Raw genomic sequence first — 19,774 nt, forward strand, 5'->3', positions numbered from 1 at the left:
GCACACCTGTGAAGTGAAAACCATTTCAGGTGACTACCTCATGAAGCTCATTGAGAGAACACCAAGGGTTTGCAGCGCTATCAAAAAAGCAAAGGGTGGCTACTTTGAAGAATCTAAAATATAAGACATGTTTTCAGTTATTTCACACTTTTTTGTTAAGTACATAATTCTATATGTGTTCATTCATAGTTTTGATGCCTTCAGTGAGAATCTACAATGTAAATAGTCATGAAAATAAAGAAACACATTGAATGAGAAGGTGTGTCCAAACTTTTGGCCTGTACTGTATGTGAAACATATGTTTATGTTTGTGGTAATTAAATCCACAAATCACACACTTATCCTTATACCAGAAAAGTAATTTTTGCCAGATTTTGTATTGTCATCAGGAGCAATACTTTATAATTAAAATGAGCTCAGTGCTGCTGAACTGAACCTGACCAGTGGCATCTTAGTACAAATCTCATGCCATCATCTATTAACCTTGAGACTGTAATATGTTAAAAGAAAGTTGATGATGTTGGAAACCTGAATCTGAATACAGCATGACAGCCTAGCAAAGCCTAATTTCAGCAGCTCATATTGTACCTCTGCCACATGTCACAGAAATAGTTCCAGTCTCTCTCTGTCTCTTCCACGGCGTAGCCTCGACCCTGAACAAAGCTCTTCGCTATTGGACAGGCCTCGTTGATCAGGCCCAGACCCCAAGTCGTGATTGGCCTGCGCTGGACAGCATAGGCCGTAAAAAGGGCTGATGCTACGCCTCCCAGGAAACCAGTGGGATGAGGATGGGTCATCCTACCTGTCTCCACAGCAACCGCCACCAACGACAACAGCTGGTCAGGCTTTGGATACCTGGAGGGGACAAAGTATTAAAGTCTTTATCAACAGTTATTATGGAGGATATTTAGCTGAAGGTTTCTCCATAAAGCTAATGAGGTCACACAGCAGAGAAATATGTTTTCTGTATTAGTATTCTGTTTGGATACAAATTCTGTTTACAGTAATTACTTATTTTCATGCTTAAATTGACTCCTCGTCATGTTTTTTTCCTGGTTCTGGCTAATTTTTCACCCTGGAACTCTGTTATTTATTTGCTTCGTGATCAAAGAATGTACACTTATTCCACTGTTGCATTTATTATAAATTACTTTAGATAAGAGCAGTGGTAAATTGTAAATTTAAATGTTCGATCTCAAGTTCTGTATGTGTCCTAGGGTGACCAAACCAATGTGCACTGGGCATTTTGCAACTTCATTTAGATTTTTTATTGTGCCTCATCATTCTAAATAAAGCTGAAGAGAACCTGCCTGAACGTTTCTTTTTTTCTATAATTTGAAAACAGATTAATTCCTTGCCACAACCAAATGTGATGAGCTTAGAGCTGAAACGATAAGTGGATTCATCGATTAGTCAATCAACAGAAAATTCAGTGCAACTACTTTGTTGACTGATTGATCGTTTAAATCATGTGTCAGCAAAAATGTCAGATTCCCATCAGTAACATAAGAAGGGCAACTCTTTCTCACTTTCAAAACATATTAAGAGTTAGAGGATTTATATATCAGGATGATTCTTACGTACGCAAACAGTCGGGACTACTGTACTGCTCTTGTTGCTGTCATAACTGTGTCCCCATTCAAACAACAAAGTAAACTGAAAGCATTTCTATTTTCGCAGACCCATGCATTTTAATGTAAGGCACATTGAGTTTACTTGTAAATAAATGTGCTTTATAAATAACTTGTCCTTGCAAATTACTTAGGTGTCTTAATTTGTTGGAACACGTGCCATTTAGAGATACAAATTGACAATATAGTGCCACTCAAATCGAAATCAATTTGTAACATATTTCCTTATCTCTATTTTTCCCTTGGTAAGTCATTAAGTTGCCCTGTGCCTGCTCAGTAAAGCAATACTGCATGTAAATTGACAATTAAAAATAATAACCAAACCCGAGGAGGGCTCAACCTGGAATGCATAAGGATTAGACTAAGTTATTATGTTTTTATTACCTGAGGCCAATGCACATAGACCTCATGGCTGCTCCACAGCCCGTACCCCGTGGATTATAAGGCACTCTGTAGCCCCCTTCCTCTCCTGGCTTCAGCCGGGAGACTCCTACAAGAGCAAATAAGAATCAAAAGAGCAAAAGAGAATGGAAGTCAATTCTCTGCCATCATTACTACATATAAATGTGATTTTGTTTTAAAATGAAGACTTACCCAGAATGGTTGCTTGCCCTGGTGCCCTCCCGTCCATGTCTTTCATCCCCTCCACATATCGAGCAGCCACCTCATGCAGGAGTTCCTCCCCCACCTTCCCTACAAGGAAGAAAATGCAGAGTTAACTTGTTTCAACTGCAAGCATTGTCCTCATTAACTTTTTAAAGATGTAAGGGACCTATTAACAAGGCTGGTTGTTTGCCATATCACAGTAAAGGTCCAATTGAATTTCTACCATTTTCCTTCCACTTGTGCATAGCTGTATAGAGCACCAAATCAAGGCAAGACTAGAAATTAGATTTAACCTTTAGTTTTGAGAAGGCGTGGTACGTGTCCTGATGAGGCCTCAGCAGAACAACACTGACTATCAGATCAATCCAATAAACTCCTTGTTTGAAACAAAATGAACAAAGGGGAGACAGAAGCCAGAGAGAGCAAAAGGATTCAATGGGCCTCATTCACCAATATCTTTCTAAGTTTTCTCTTAAATATGTTCTTAAAGGTGCTCTAAGTGATATGACCCGTTTTTTAGGCTACAACATTTTTCCGCTAGCTGCCTGTCCCCTGAACACACTGTAAAAAAAAAAAAATGCGGTCTCTGTAGACAACCCAGGCTCCACAAACAGCAACAAAAACAAACTGCGCCGACCAGCCCCATGAACCATAACAAACTGTGTTCCAGCCAATAACCGACAAGAAGGAGCTGGTTGAGTCATCACTGCAGCAGCGTTAGCACGTAGGCTACTTCCACAATGCGTATTCATGACTCAACCAACTCCTTCTTGTCGGTTATTGGCTGGAACACTGTTATGGTTCGTGGGGCAGGTTGGCGCAGTTTGTTTTTGGTGCCGTTTGTGGATCCTGGGCTGGCTACAGAGACCACGTTTTTTTTTACAGTGTGTTCAGGGGACAGGCAGCTAGCGGATAGTGAGGAGATGTTTGCTGTATGTGACAAAAAATATTGTAGCCTAAAAAACGCATCACATCACTTAGAGCACCTTTAAGAAAGTCCCTAAGAAAAGTCTACGTCTGATTCATGACGTGTTCTCAAACAGCAGAATTGTTCGCAGGTGTGTTCTTAGAATGATGAATCCCAATGTCTTTGTAAATTAAAAGCTTGTGCCCGTTGCTCCTTTTTAGCATTGATAAACGCCCTGTTAATTCCCAAAAAAGGGAAAGACAGTGGAGTCCTCAACTCCAAAAGAAAGAAAAACTTTAGTAATTCTGAAGTGGAGGTACTGCTGCAAGAAGTTAACAAAAAACGAGACATCATATTTAGTAGCATCAGCAGTGCATAATAAGCAGCAAATAAAACCGATGCATGAAATGCAGTTACTCATGCAGTGAACGCTGTATCCGGAGAAAGGCACAGAACCGATGAAGTAGAAAATAAATGGTTTGATCTGAAATCTGAGGCAAAAAAAAATATATTTCAAAACATAGAAGATACTCTTGGTGTATAAATAGTGTGATCAATCACTTATTATTGGATGGCAGGGTTCTCAGTTAACATAATTGATGTGAATTAAAGGCAAGGCAAGTTTATTTATATAGGCCTAGCAAAATTCATACACAATGGCAATTCAAAGTGCTTTACAAATGAGCAGTAGTGTGTATTTATTAAAACAAACAAATGTATAATTGTGTAAAATAATGAAAATAATTAGTTACAAAATGGAGAGAAATGTTAAATTTTAGATTAGAACGGAAGAAAACAGTATAGCTACTCCCAAAATCCCAAATAAGAAAACATTGGTGAATGCCAGAATCTTCGTGAAAACTGTGTAAGTGGGGTTTAAGAACACATTTGTTCTTAAGAACATTTGGTGAATGAGGCCCAATGTCATTTTGACCTTACCAGTTGCCAGTCCTTCAGCCGTTGCCAGATGCAGAATTGTGTCGTCGCTTAACGGCCAGTCAGGGAGCTTAACCTTTATGTTCTTCAGACCGCCAAGCTCTTTCAGCTCCTGTGAGGACAAAAAGGATGAGGGTAGACATGTTTGGGTATCTTTGGCAGTGGTTTCGCTTCATCACAAATTCAACTCCTCTTTTCATGTTGGTCCTGCACTGACTTGATGAATAGCTGGTCCCGACTTATTGAACTCCCAAAGCTCATTCTTGTATCCCAGAGCATCACCGACACCACTCAGCAGCATGGCTGCCTTATAGTGCTTCACTGTAGCAGATCTGTTGGGACAAAACAGACTATTACCACTCCGTTAACAAATGTACAACACTTTGAAGTGCCTGCCTAAGCCAATAGAAAACCTTTACTCAAGATGCTCTTCTTAACAGTCCTTTTTCACTGTCCATAAAAAGGACACTGTACTGATGAGAAGCTGTTTTATAGTAATTTTAATTAAAGCTGTTTTGACATTTAAAATGTTATTTGATTTGGTTTGAAAAACGCCACTAAAGGGACCATTCAGTATTTATGGAATGGACCACCGGAGGAAAATAGGGGAGGGTCATGTCTTTTTATTCTTTGTTGATGGGAGGGTCATCAATTTTTTTAGTGTAGGGGGGAGGGTCACCCTACTTTTGTATTCAAGAGAACAGCAAAATTTCAAAGTGGCTTGTTTGGTGCATATTTATCCATGTAGCTCTCTCAGTCTCTGCCCCTATCGCTAGCAGATGGGTCCCTCCCTGTCAGCCAGACAATTTGAGCTGTAGCTTTAGAGACCGTGGGATTTCCCAAACTGAATAAATCCTGCTCGCACATTTAAACACAAAACTGCTTTGCTAGCTCCATCGCGTTGTAACTAAGACATCTGCTGAAAAAATAATTTGATTCATTAGCATGATTGCCATACTGTTTAGTTCAAAAACATCCAAAACACCGTACGGAAACATAGCGGACCAGATGCAAGCTTTTATTTTGAAAAGTCGAAGCTCACGGATAGCACCAGCTGGGAGGGCATGAGACAGGAGGTCTCCAGGCTGCAGCCATATCCGACTGAAATATCCTTTCGGTCCCGGTGATTATTTGTGAAATTGTGCAAACAACAGTCTTTTCAAGGCATTTGAGAAAGAAGGAGTGGTAGCATGGGAGCAGTGTGCTTTGTTCAATGGTCTCAATGTTTTATTGTTTTATTTCATGTGAATACTAGTTTACTAGAGGAGTAACTTAGTATTTGAAGTAATGCAGTAAAGCAGGAAGTGTACATTTAGTTTCCATGCTTATTGTGTTTCCACAACTAGTGAGTAAATCTACTGAAATGGTCACCATAAGGAGAAGTGTGATGCGTAAGATGAGGAAGCAGAGGTTCAGTCACATATGTCATGGCTGTAAAAAAAACAATGGGCATCTGTACATCTTTGCCAAGCGCAAACCAGTACAGAAGGCTTCAATAAATTCTTGGGGAGGGTCATCCCTTTTGTACCAATCATTTTGGAGGGTCATCCAAAATGTATTGCTGGTGAAGGGAGGTTCAGGTCTATTTTGACTAAAGATCCCAAAACTCCTCCAGTGGCCCCTGAAATAGATAACAAACAGTCCCTAATGTTACTTTTCATTAGTAGATCATATCGTATACAAAGGAAGGCTTCAAAATAATTCAAATTTTACCAATAGCCTACATTATAAATGAAGATAGTCAAAAATATTTTCTGTAGAATAAAATATTTAGCTTTTCAGTATCAAAGTCTTCATATATGTTATGCAGTTGTGACTCTAATGTGCAGACTACGCAACATGGGGGAAAAAAGGCCTATATAATACTGTAGGCCTATATGCAAAGAGCTAGCACATTGAGGTATATTCCTAAATTAAGGTATATTTACAAATGTTCTGACCTGTCATATCATGTCGGCTAACCATTCGAATCATCGACATATAAACAAGTCATCTTAAACATGAAGGTTGGCTACTCATTCTGGCTTGGTTTGAGAGTAATTTAGGTAAAATCCTTCCTCCATGCAGAAGTCTCACCGGTCCATTGCAACGAGCCGTTTCCCGAAATCAAGCTTCGTCAGGCGGTCACACACAGAACCTGACACTGGGGCTGCAAACTGAAGCACTGCACACGCCCACTGCTTACTCTCTACTTGTTTGTCAAGTTATGGTGGCAAGTATTAGCTCACTCCCAACTCAGAAAGGCCTGTAGCAAACACCAGCGTTCCTTCACTAAAGTTAAAGTATGCTACTCCAAACCCGAGCCCACCCGTCGGACTCCCTGAAAACGTGGAGGCTAAAAAAAAAACGCTGGCAAGATCAGACATAAAATAAACGACTGTTACACCCTTCTTATAGTTACACCTACACCAGGACAGCCAATGACTCATTAGGCTCGTTCGAGATGAACTGCGCCTCGCCTGTAAAGTAGACGAGAGCAGGCGGCAGCAGACTGGGGCGGTGACAAAAGTCCGCTCTCAAGTCGGACAGTTTTCCAGCTGACTCCAGCAGCCTTCAGGCTGAACAGGAAGTGACACAAACACTGTGGTCCGTTCGGGTCCGATTCCGATTTAATAAAATTTTATCAGACCCATATATCAGCTCCTACACAGTCTCTAGTTGTTTTTATTATGACAGAGTAGCTGTCAAAATTCTCTACATGCTGTTGCTGATTTTAATTACCAACAGACTGTAGATGATGTGTAATCTGAACAGACTTAGTCTCTCTGATTTCTAAACATCACTATCAGCCTCACAACATGTGTTCTGTACAGAATAAGCCTTTAAATGAGACAAATAGCAGTTAAAATCCCTCCGATTCAAAACCAATAAAAAGTTTATATAAAACGTCATCATGTTGAGTCGATTCTGAACCAATCAGCTGTTTGATCAGCTGAGAGGCCGGCGTTTCCCAGCATGCCCTGGGTCCGCCTGCGTCCGCCTGGCTCTTGCAGTTGGTGAAAAGCAACTGCGCTACCTGCGTCTCAGAACTGCGGCCGCCTTGGTCTCGTGAGATTATCGTTGCCCACGTGTGCATGACGTCAGAGCAAGTCGGGATCAAGTCGGACACAAATCTAACCGGCATGCATTGGGCGCCGATCGCCGTGATCGATTCTGCGCAGATCTGGCTCATCTCGAACGAGCCTATTATAAACACTTCCTGCTGCACCATACGGAGTTCCATTTAGGCCAAAATTAAGCCAAAATGCTTACTGTGTCAATGTCTCCTCTATGCTTACTGTATGTCTATGCTTATTGTCAATGTCTATGTCTATGCTTACTGTCAATGTCTAAGTCTATGTCTAAACATGCGTAGGCTACTGTCAATGTCTGTCTATGTCTGTGTCTGTCTGTCTAGATGTCGGTTGCTCACACGACTCAACATTTGTCTGTGTCAACTCAACTCCTGTCGTCTGTTGCCCTCCTTGTCATTTGACTGTGTTGTCTTGCTGTGTCGTTGAACTCTGCCAATGTTTTGTGTCATTGCACTCTGTCGATGCTATATGTCGTTTCACTCAGTCGTTCAGGCTACTATGTGATGTTTCAATGTGTTATGATTGTCGTCCTGATGTGTCGACTTACTGTTAACTAGTTGAGCAGATTTCCCAGCTAAACAAGAGGAACCTTCCACACATGGTGGTCCTGCCGCCGTGGCAACAGAACTTGCCATTATTATCCCATCTAAAGCAATTATTGCAGATTATTTTTAAACACCTTGTCACACTAATAAGAGCAATCATAACATCAGGTCAGTTGGCTAAAAGTAATCTGGGTTTATTTGAATGGGCCACAGTATAGGCTAATTATAAAATAATAACAGTACTGATAATAAATCTACTAGCTTACTAGTTATGCTTATAATCAGGGTTTGTATAACTTTTACTTTGAAATGGCATCTTGTGGATAAACTGCATTGTACAGTAAACTTTGAAGTTGAGTAAACACTCCTTAAGGCAACAATCATCAAACTGTACTTATTGTGATCTGGTAATGAGAGACAATAATAACTAATTTAGAATTTTGGGGGCTATTGTTGTGCTACAATGGACATTATGTTGACCATTGTTGACCTGGTATTTCAGTGCATTTTGTGAAACGGCGCATAGTAACGACACAAAACATCAGCGGAGTGCAACGACACAGCAAGACAACACATTCAAATGACGAGGGCAACAGACGACAGGAGTTGAGTCGACACAGACAAATGTTGAATCATGTGGGCAATCGACATAGACAGACAGACATAGACATAGACAGACATTGACAGTAAGCATAGACATAGACATAGACACCATAAACTCTTTGAGCCACTCCCCTCTGGCAGGAGGCTGAGGTCCATCAGGACCTCAACCACACGCCACATAAAAAATGTTTCCCCTCCGCCACTAGCATTATCAACAAGGCCCGGAACCCACCCTGACTCTCTCCACACTCCACCTCTGGCTCCTCATGCCACTGTACCTAGTCTGCTGTAGCGTTCCTTTTTACTATATAAAGTGTATAAATTCCTTGTATGTGCAAAAAACGTACTTGGCAATAAAGCACTTTCTGGTTCTGATTCTGATGTGAAAAATATGCCTATGGGACAATCATTTTACAGACTTAACATTTAATGGTTTACCTATAGGCCTACCTATTCATTCATGTCTGTTCCAAATGTCTTAATTCAAGAGTAGGCTATTATCTAAATAATAATGTAGCCACATCTTTAGATTTAGCACCAAACAAATGCTATAGTGTTTAGTACTGCTACTTCATATTCTAAAAGTAACAAAAGTAGGAACTGAATAGCCTATTAAAAAAGCCTAAAAATACACCAAACCTCGTGCAGATTTAAACAAGAGTGTACAGCCTAAATGCTAACAGATCTGGAAGCTGCTGTGCTAAATGCTAACATCAGCATGCTAAAATACTGATGCTAAGCAAGTATTACCATGTTCACCATGTTAGTTTAGTGTGTTAGCATGCTAATGGATGATTGGGAATGTATTCAGTTTTGCAGATATTTAGTCGTGAACCAAATATTCTCATCTTTTCTGATAAACTATATTAAATAAATAAATAATGTCTGTCATGCTCCTTTCTTGCTGTCAGGCGTGAGTAACTCTATCTCTGTTGTCTCTCTGACCAGATGAACCTTGTGTAACCCATGGATGGATAATCCAGGCAGATCACAGCCTGACACCATCCTCCGCTCTCCCCCGCCAGCACTATCACCTCTAGTGTAGGTGTAAAGACTTCTAAATGAAGTTCAACACACAACTTTCATCCAACAGAGGATGTTCACTTAATAAAAAAGTCATACCATGCAGTCGTTTTATCCCAATCCCTGTTAAAGGAATACTTCTACAGGTAATATGCTTATTCAATGTGTTGTTAAGCGGAAGATAAGAAAATCAATACAACTCTCATGTCTGTATGGTAAATATGTAGCTATAGCCAGAAGACGCTTAGCTCAACTTAGCATAAAGACTGGAAACAAGAGATAAATAGCTGGCACAGCTAAAAAAAAACGTTGTACCTTGTTGTTTAATCCATATAAAAAACAAAAGTGTTAAAATGTCAATTTTTTTGGCTAGGCACAGTGACTTCCTGTGAGTATTGTATCAAAGACGAAGGTGATATTGTCTGAAGTCTGTTTGACCTTAACCGCTGTTGACCACTGCAAGTGAAAGTTGAATGAAAAACAAATAACTTGTGTTTCTTAATTTCTAGAAGTGTACGATAACACATTGGCCTCATATTGAGACTAGACAAAAAAGATCTTAGCTTCGCAAAATATCAGCATGCAGATGCAGCTACTAGGTTTGTTACAAAATACAGTTTGAGTAAGACCCCGCCACATTTAACTTTATCATTATGACTGTTTTTAATGCATAAATTAAAGTAGAACTGACGGATTACATTTCACTGAAATTGTATTTTATATAATTTTAAGTGACGAATAAATTGATTGATTGATTGAGTCTCTAATACGTAGACATCTAGCTACTGTTAGCAACATAAGCATTGTAGCTAAGGTGGCACGGTAGAACAACATATATCAGACTTTGGCTACATAGGCATTAAGATCAATTCATTGTTGGTTTTGGTCTTTTCATAGGATTTATTGACAAAAATAAAACCATTAATATATATATATAAAAAAAAAAAATGTCCCCACTGGGGATCAATAAAAAGTATAAAATAAGAAATGATTAAAAAAAATAAAGTTCCCTATCAGTGTAGTTCTCTAGAGAAAGAAAATAGAACCGTAGAATCCTAGAACTCTACGTGTCATACAGTTTATGGCATCACAACAGAATGAAGATCTGGAGCTACAGAATTCTGCTCTCACAGATCAACACAGATCAGCACTCAAAACACATTGCAGCACCTGTTGTTTATCCTAGGAGACTTTCCTTTTCCACCAATAAATATTTTTGCGACAGAAGACCATTAATTTGTAACTGGTCTGTGATTTTTAGTTTTACAGGCCAGTTCTCTGAAAGTAAGGTAAGTCTACAACCTTGTGCATAGGATCATTCCTCAATAATCTAGTCTATAATATAAGTAATAACATGACTCGGCTGGCGTCTACTTAATAGTCATAGTGTTAAATTAAGTTTGTTTTGCAAATTTGTTAATTATTTAAGAATTGCATTAATATGCTGGTAGGGGATTGTATTTTTGATAATCATATTTAGTCTTGTTCACAAGGAATGACTGAGACTGAAAGAAAACAAGCGTTGTATATTAAGTTTGATTGAATTCAACAAAACGTTGATACAAATTGTGAGGCTTGTGTGTGCTAGATATTGTGGGGACAAATATCTTAATATGATCACATTATAAGGGGAACTCCTACTAGATAAGCGGTCAGTGTAACGTGCTAAATTTAAACTTTAAGGGTTTTAAGTTTCAGAACTAAAATGTAAATATTTGCAGTAGGATGGACAATATTGTGAAAGTGTAAGATAATTTTGTCTGACCAATTTAGTCAAAATGGATGAAAGAGGAGATGGGGAACACAACGGTAGAAATCGTAAGTACTTGGTTCATCGTATACACAGACCTATTTGATGTACAGTCTTTCGAAAAGCTATTTAAGGCCGACTGGTTTACAGTTTAATTCAGGAATTGAAATTGGTAATATAATTCTCTACTCTGATCTTGCAGGCAGAGAGCTTCACCTGCATTTATTTCCAAGAGGAGATCGGCCACCAGCCGATCAACTTCATGCTGGAGTTATTGCCTGGATGGAATTTCTCTTTAATCATGAACAAGAGGAGCCCAACTTTGCTGTGTTAGTAGACTTGTTGAACCAAAATGATGCTGACGACAATGATAACGATGAAAACCAGGGAGATGAAAACCAGGATGATGAAAACCAGGAAGATGAAAACCAGGACGATGAAAACTATGAAATCAACGATAACCATGACAACAATGAAAACCAGGATAACAATGACAACCAGGACAACAATGAAAACCAGGACAATGAAAACCCAGACAACAATGAAAACCAGGACAACAATGAAAACCAGGACAATCAAAACCAGGACAACAATGAAAACCAGGACTATGAAAACCAGGACAACAATGAAAACCAGGACTATGAAAACCAGGACAACAATGAAAACCATGACATTACTGAAAACTATGACAACAATGAAAACCATGACAATGACGATAACATTGTCAATGATGACAACAATGGTAACCATGACAACATTGACGCCATCCACAACGACAATGTTGATAAAAATAATAATGAAAATGCAGAAGATGCTGGTGCTAGTGCTTGGGTTGAGGTTGGAGTCAACCAGGGTGTAGAAGATGACGACCCCCTGCCTGGAGGATCCAAGAGAAGGTCAAGAGGGGAGGATGGACAGGACACTGAAGAGAGAAGCAGCAAAAAATACAGATGGTGGGATGAGCTTGCTGAAAGCAGCACTGACAGTGACACTGACAGCACCGACTGTGACAATTTCAACAAGAAAACTGTAAAGAGTCCAGTCAAACATACTAAGGTTGCTGAAGAAGATCCTCTGCCTGGTCCATCCAGGAAAAGGACAAGAAAGAGTGAGAGAGTCGAAAATTAGAGAAGCAGCAAGAAATCAAGACGGTGTTACGAGTTTGCCGACAGCAACTGTGACACTGTTACCGTCACAACTGGCAACGATCTTGCTCACAGTAGTGGCAATATTGACGTGGCTAAAGATGCAGGTGCTGCGGAAGAGACTGACAAGGAGGAGGAGAAGCACCTGGATGAGTAGGAACCACTGCCAGGAGGATCTAGAAAGAGGTCAAGGTAGGATGATGAGGAAGAGGATAGGAGAGGCAGCAAACAATTCAAATGTTAATATGAGACACCAGCGATGAAGAATGATGCTGGCAGTGAGATTAAATTATTAGATATGTTTTGACTTTTTTAACCCTACTCTACACCACTATGTTAGCCAATTTCTCCTTTCTTTATAATGTTGTCTTACCCAAATACAAATTGTAATTTTGCATATACATTCAGTATATTAGGCTATAGGTAAGACACACAGTGAGATAAAAAAGCCCATTTTTGGCACCTACACCCCCACCCTCCACCTTGCCCCCCTCCACCTTGCCCCCCTCTCTCTCCTCCTCAATAGCTACAGACACAGAAATGGCACATACTAAGGAAAGCTCATTGTGGGACTGGCTCTAGTGGCTGTAATTCTGCACCAAGGCTGAATTTCGGGAAAGAGACTTCAGATACAGTATTAGGGGACCACTAAGGTCTATATAAAAGCATCCAAAGAGCACCATGTCATGGGACCTTTAAATATTCTACATTGTTGTTGAGGAAAATAAATAATTATATGATAAAACTTTAAACTTTAAACTATCCACTAAGCAAATTAGTGCCCGAGAATAAAAATGGTAGTGAGGAAAGGAAGGAAATGACTGACTGTCAAGAGGGCACACACAGAAGGCTCTTCACATTTTTATCTTCATCTCAATTTGATTAATCCAATACACATAGTTTTAAATGTCCCTTTTTTTCATGTTTAACAATTATTATATATATGTTATATTTTTTTTAACAAAATACAAAACATACAACTCGCAACATGAACAAATCCCCCCTTTCTGTCATTACCACCCACCCAGACAAAAATCAAGATAAGATGACACAGTAACTACAATATTCCAGACTATTCCACAAATAATAACAAAAAAGCACAATAAAGCACAATAAACCATATAAACGAACAACATAAGATCATCATACACGTCTCTCCCCAGCACAAAGCTTCTTAGGTGCCCTCCAGGAAGTTCAGGTACTTTCCCCTTTTCTATACATCCAATCTGGCAAACCGTTTATATGACATTTTTTCAAATGCTGTCACTCTAAACCCACTCCTGGATTGACGGCACCCCTTCATTCTTCCATCCCGTTAAAATAATCTGTCTGCCTATCATCAAACTAGTCTGGACCCATCTTCTTATGTGCTTATCCTTCCCGTTTAGGATTAGGATAGCATCTCCCAGAACAAATAATCTTGGGCTGAATGGAACCTGGGTCCTTGCAATCTGACATAGGTTATCATGTCCAAAATTCCTGGACCTCATCACAGGACCATAGGACATTTTTCACAATTTGCCGTCTTACGTTTCCAACAATTTGGTGTGTCTTTCAGATCAATTCTAAACAATCTGGAGGGAGTCCAATAGAAGCAATGCTTTATCTTGAACTGAATGAGGCGCAACTTCACATTGTGTGATTAAATGTTCCTTTTAAAAAAGGTTTGAATTATTGGAATAACTATTTTTGCACATTATGTCCATAAGAGAGCAAATATACAAAGAGACACATAATAACTTGTGCAGCCTATGTATATTTACAATTTCGACATAAACATGTCTAATAGATCCACATACCTGAAAATCTATCTATAATTCCAGGAACGTCTTTCTGTGTGTGTGTCTGTGTGTGTGTCTGTCTGGGTGTTAAGCGCATATCTCTCGAACCGTTAGTCCGATGGATTTCAAACTTGACAGGTGTCTTGCTATGGGCACGAGTAAGTACAGTGCCAACTTTGGCGTTGTTTGGATAAGAAATGCAAAAGTTATCCTTAAATATACAGGTAAAAGAAGCACACATTAGCTTTTGCCGCTCTAGCCGCTGGCCCCTCCCCCTCTGCTCAATGAGTGAGCAGTGAGCAGGAGCAGAGAGAGAGAGAGAGAGCAGCCGAGCTTTGGTAGCTAAAATGTGTGCAAAGTAGCACTTTGGACTGTCTTTGACTTTTGAATAAACAAACGACAATTCCCGAATTTAACGACGTTTCAGAATCCCACACATGCAAGGCACAACCAGCTACAATAAGTGTGATGTCACTTATAGGCAGGCTATCTATCTTATAAAGCCAGACATATCTGTACAGTGTGTATCTCTCTCTCTCTCTCTCTCTCTCTCTCTCTCTCTCTCTCTCTCTCCCTCTGCGCGCACACACACACACACACACACACACACACACACACACACACACACACACACACACACACACACACACACTCCGGTTCTGGTGGTTGATGATCGCAGATATGTGCTGATTAGCTCAGGCAGGGGGGTAGGTAGCACACTGCTGAGTCCATGACGCTAATGTCTGATTACTCCACATTTTAATTGTGATATTTTCTGCAATGTTCTCTGTCAGGTAAATATATAAGCACAATGTCTTCCTCCATAGGCGCCGATTTATGTTTTCCTCCGTAGGTGCTAACACGCGCATGCCCTTTAAAAAAAAAAAAAGTAGTCTAAAAATGTTTGCATTTCAGAACCTTAGGAAACGGACAGCAGCCAATACAAACACACTTTTAACTCTATAATAAAGCCGTATGCCTAAAGTTTCAACTCAGGACAGCGCCACTTCTCACAAATACAGATAGGATTGGAGATGAGAAGTTTAACTGACCACTAGAGCTTAGATCGGCCCAAAAAGTCAAGCCCGACCCAGCCCGAGCCCGAGCACGTTGTTTATGAGCCCGATTTAAACCGGCACTTTTTTAACACGTGGGCCGTTATAACTGACGTTCTCAACTACAATTCCGAGTTGTTTGAACTGCAGAAATCTGTTTAGAATAATGCAACAAGGACGAAGCATGTAAACTGCGCTGTTAGTTTATTCAGCCCAGCAGGCCCGGTGTGATGCGTGCGAGAGGAAGAGACTCCGCGCAGCCTAACTTTTGTACACATTTGTTACTTTTATATAGCCTATATAAATTTATAATATTTCTGATTATGGCATATAGCTTTCTCGCCAACCAATAAGCTTTAAAAAAACAACAAGGCGGAGGCGTTTTCATCCAAGAGACGCTGTGATTGGTGGATAGGATATGGAGCAGGGGACTGACAGCGACATAACCAATCACATTATGACAGACGCTCCACTTAGCACCAATTGCAATGTTTAATTTTAAATAAATGTAGCCTACTGGCAGTCTGGCACACGTGGGTGCTCAGTGGGTGCTGGTATTTTCCTTGGGTGCTCGAACTCCGGAGCACCCACGGTATTGTCGCCTATGTCTTCCTCTGATGTAGACGTAGCCTACGCTAAGTCAATAGATAGTAGGATACAGTGGAGTTGCATATTAAGTGCTTCAGGGTCCTTCTGTAAGTCATTTTGGGGTACACTTTGGTTTTGATAAATTCTACAAGCAGCAACACCACAGGCCAAGTAATCAGCCCGTTTTCAACGGGCACAGCACTAGTTACAAAATAATAATTAAAGCTGCGAGCAGCGATGGACGGGCCCTCGTGCCTCTGCGCGCGTCGGGGTTACTGGCGGATGCCGCTCATTGCGACCGTGCATTCGAGCGGCACTCAGACGGCACAAATCGTCAACAATGAAAAGGGAAGTCCCTGCCCAGTTCAGCGATACCTCACACAAGGCTCTACGTCATGTGGTTCATTAGCTGTGAAAAGGGGCGTGGCAAAAGCGTAGGGAGCGGGTCAAACCATCACCAATTAAAAAGGAACTCTCTGCTGAGTTCAATCAAAAATACCTCACACAAGACTCTACATTAGATGGGTATGGTTTTATGAAAGGGGTTCTGGCTTAAGCATAGGGGGTGGGCCAAACCATCACCAATGAAGAAAGAACTCTCTACTGAGTTCATTGATACCTCACACAAGGGTCAACCTTAAATGGTTCAAATGTTATGAAAGGGGGCGTGGCTTAAGCTTAGGGGGCGGGTCAAACCATCACCAATTAAAAAGGAAGTCTGTGCTGAGTTCAATGATACCTCACACAAGGGTCTGCATCAAACGGGTCATTAGTTATAAAAGGGGGCGTGGCTAAAGCTTAGGGGGCGGGCCAAACCATCACCAATGAAGAATGAAGTCTCTGCTGAGTTCAATGACACCTCACACAAGACTCTACCTTAAACGGTTCAAATGTTATGAAAGGGGGCTGGGCCTGAGTAAGTGGGCGTGGTCATATTATAGGGGGCGGATCAGTATCACACATAGACCACACATTCTGAGTTTCATGTAAATCGGATGATGTTTGTCATATAAGGCAGATTTCCTGATGCCAGCGGGGGGCGCTATGACCAAAAGTCAATTTTGGCCTGTAGGTGTCCTCAGGCCTGGACCCTTGTCATTTTGGGCAGATACGACAACGTACACTCAAGTTACAACAACTTCTTTGTTCATCGCTAAACACTCAAAATGGCCGCCACGCCACGCCCACACCGTCTGACGAAAAGTTTTTCTTTTAATAACTTTTCATCGTTAAGGTGTTGGGATGGTATCGGATGAAATCTCTAGGAGGAGTTCGTTAAAGTATAGCACCTTGACTTTTAGGCCTACTTCCTGTTGCTACTAGGGGGCGCTATGACTTTAAGTAAATATCGGCCTTTATTTGTCCTCAGGGTTGGACTCTTATGAATCGTGAAAAGTTTCGAGGTAATCGGACAACGTACACTCGAGTTACACCCACTTCCTGTTTGGGCGGCGAAACGCACAAAATGGCTGCCCCGCCACGGCCACGCCCTATGACGAAAAGTTTTTCTTTTAACAACTTTTCATCTTTAACATCTTAAGATGGCACAGACCGAGTTTGAAGTTGATTGGATGAAATCTCTAGGAGGAGTTCGTTAAAGTACGACATGTGGAAATGGCCAAAATCACACTAATTTCGAACTTTGAAATCAAAATGGCGGACTTCCTGTTGGGTTTAGGGTGTGGCTCTAATGAAGTTTTTTGTACATCTTGACATGTTACGTGTACCAAGTTTCGTGAGTCTACGTTAAACGCACTGCAGGGGCTCAATTTTCTTAACTTTGTAGGGGGCGCTAGAGAGCCATTTTTGTGCGCCTATTCCCGAAACCCTTAAAATACGTAAATTTTCACCAGACTTGATGCGACCGCCAAATTTGGTGAGTTTTTGAATATGTTAAGCCCCTCAAAAAGCCAATTCATTTGACGGGAAAAAGAATAGAAAGAAAGAAAGAAAGAAAGAAAGAAAGAAAGAAACAATAATTCCTTCAGTTTCAATAGGGCCTTCGCCGCTGTCGGCACTCGGGCCCTAATAATGTCCTATACCGTAACACTTAATAACCGTAACACTCCGCTTCCCCACCGCAGGGAAACTTCTTTGCTGAGAGAACAAATAACATAGGTTTCCCTTTTTGAATGATGAATAGATTATTGCCGCCTGCTGGCGTGGTGAGTATTAAACATGCTAGTTAGCCATCAAATTTAGTCTTCGCGGTGAGTTCAAGAAAGATTCTCTATAACTAGAGATAGCGCATTACACGCTGCGCCAATGGTATGAAACGGTACACACTTCCTGTCTCCTAAATGGTTGTGACCTCGGTTAAAAGTGTAGTGAACTGCGTGTGGATTGATGAAAAGCTATTTTTGTTTTGTTATATTTGTATAATTTATCAACATTAGATAGCTATTTACACAGCTAAAAGCCATATTTAGTATTATGGAAATTAGTTTAATTTTTTTTAGTTAGCTTCTCTGTGTTGCGAGATCTCGCAAAAGTTTGTTTCTGAGACAGAAACAACCAAAGTTAATTTTCTTCTGATTTGTCCGTCTGAAAAATGCCATTTTAAAGTCAGAATGTTCAGGAGATATGTGGCTTGTGAAAAATTGGTCCTTGGTGACTATGGGGCAAAATAATCATAATAATCATAATCTGTGTTTACGTTCACTTCTCCCATTGGAATCAATAGACCCAGGACCTGCCGCTAGTCTCCTAAAGAGGAGTGGCAGTGGCGAAACCCACGTGACACAATACAGGAAATTACGAGTTGGGGCGTCTTGTTTCTAAACCGTCTCTGCATTAGTCCTTGCAGTGTGTGTTCAAGTGCAACTGTTTGGCCAAGACACAGGTGTCGTGAGGAGAAGCCATAGTCGACCTTCGTCGCAACTAATTCTTTGGCATCTGCTTGGTGTGTCAGCACATTAAGGTCCAGGTGGGTTTCAGTTTAATTTAATTTAGTTAGTTTTGTTTATTATCCTTTTGAAAATTGAATGTGTGCAATATAAAAAATCTCTCTTTAAAGACTTAATATATAAAACTAAAACTTAATTTAACTTGCTGGCTTATTGTCATTGCTTTTAGAAATCCAAACTACAGTATGTTACTATTTGAAACAATAGTGCACCATTTTTCTATTATTAAAAAAGGAAAATTAAAATATGAAACCTTTAAATGGAATAAGTTTTATAAACCACATTGATATAGACGGAACACGTTGACAACCTCAGTCATAGATCCACTACAAATAGTCAACAAATACTGATATGGTACAAGCATATTATCTAATTGACATCTCAACAGTAATGTAATGTCTAGAAGTTTGACGTTTTGGGAAATAAACTTATTTGCTCAGAGTTAAATGATAAGATTGATACCACTCTAATGTTTGAATGCTATCAATGCAGCTACAACCAGCAGCCAGTTAGCTTAGCATAAAGGCTGAAAACAGTGGGAAACAGCTAGTCTGTCCAAAGGTAACAACATCCACTTTCCAGCACCTCTAGTTCAATGATTAAAGCTTTAGTGCATAACTTTTTGATATTAATCGTCCGTTACATTCAAGCCATTGCCAAATGAGTTGCTGCAAAGCTAATTAAGACAGCTCCACACAACTCTTTCTGTATTTCTCAGTATGGCTGTGTTCAGAAGATTGCGTTGTCCGGTGACGTTCCCGCGCAGAAGTTCGGGTGAAGATAATTACCTCTTCTGAAAAGTCCATCATGTTTTTTAATCCTCCGTGTCCTCCTTGCATACTGCGCGGAGGAGGGGTGGGGGCGTGTGTGTGATCACGCAAGGCTGTATAATGTGGATGCGCCGACAGTGTTGTCATTACTTAGAATTCCTCATGAGACAGAAGCTACACACTATAGCTTTAACAAGTTGTATCTCATTTGTAAAATCTGTAACAAAACGGAAGCTAAGCTAACCGGCTGCTGGTTCTAGCTACTTATTTACCCTATAGGCATGTGGTATCTTCTCACCGAACTCTCGGTAAAAAAAAGAAAATAGCCTAAGTGTTTTCCAAACTGTTGAACAGGCTAGCAACTGAATATATTACTAGAGTGTGGGCTGACCATTTTTATTTTGTTTCTTTAGTTTTCTTATGTTTAACTATGTCCATTTACACCATAAACCCA

At 40.3% G+C, this 19,774-nt stretch overlaps 1 protein-coding gene across 3 annotated transcripts in view; it reads right to left on the reverse strand.

Moving 5' to 3' along the window:
• Window positions 1-19,774, reverse strand: part of adprh (ADP-ribosylarginine hydrolase) — a 79,440-nt gene that overhangs the window by 15,625 nt on the left and 44,041 nt on the right. Inside the window, exons 1-6 of one of the 3 annotated variants that reach the window (XM_039788076.1) lie at window positions 6,157-6,593; window positions 4,298-4,412; window positions 4,084-4,192; window positions 2,226-2,324; window positions 2,016-2,121; window positions 589-855 (exon numbers count right to left, since the gene is read on the reverse strand). In XM_039788076.1, the coding sequence (XP_039644010.1) occupies window positions 589-855; window positions 2,016-2,121; window positions 2,226-2,324; window positions 4,084-4,192; window positions 4,298-4,412; window positions 6,157-6,164 (704 nt within the window). In that variant the 5' untranslated portion in view covers window positions 6,165-6,593. The other 2 variants (XM_039788077.1, XM_039788074.1) reach the window with 2 other exon arrangements.

Source organism: Perca fluviatilis, chromosome 21, assembly GCF_010015445.1.
Source record: "Perca fluviatilis chromosome 21, GENO_Pfluv_1.0, whole genome shotgun sequence".
Taxonomy (NCBI): Eukaryota; Metazoa; Chordata; class Actinopteri; order Perciformes; family Percidae; genus Perca; species Perca fluviatilis.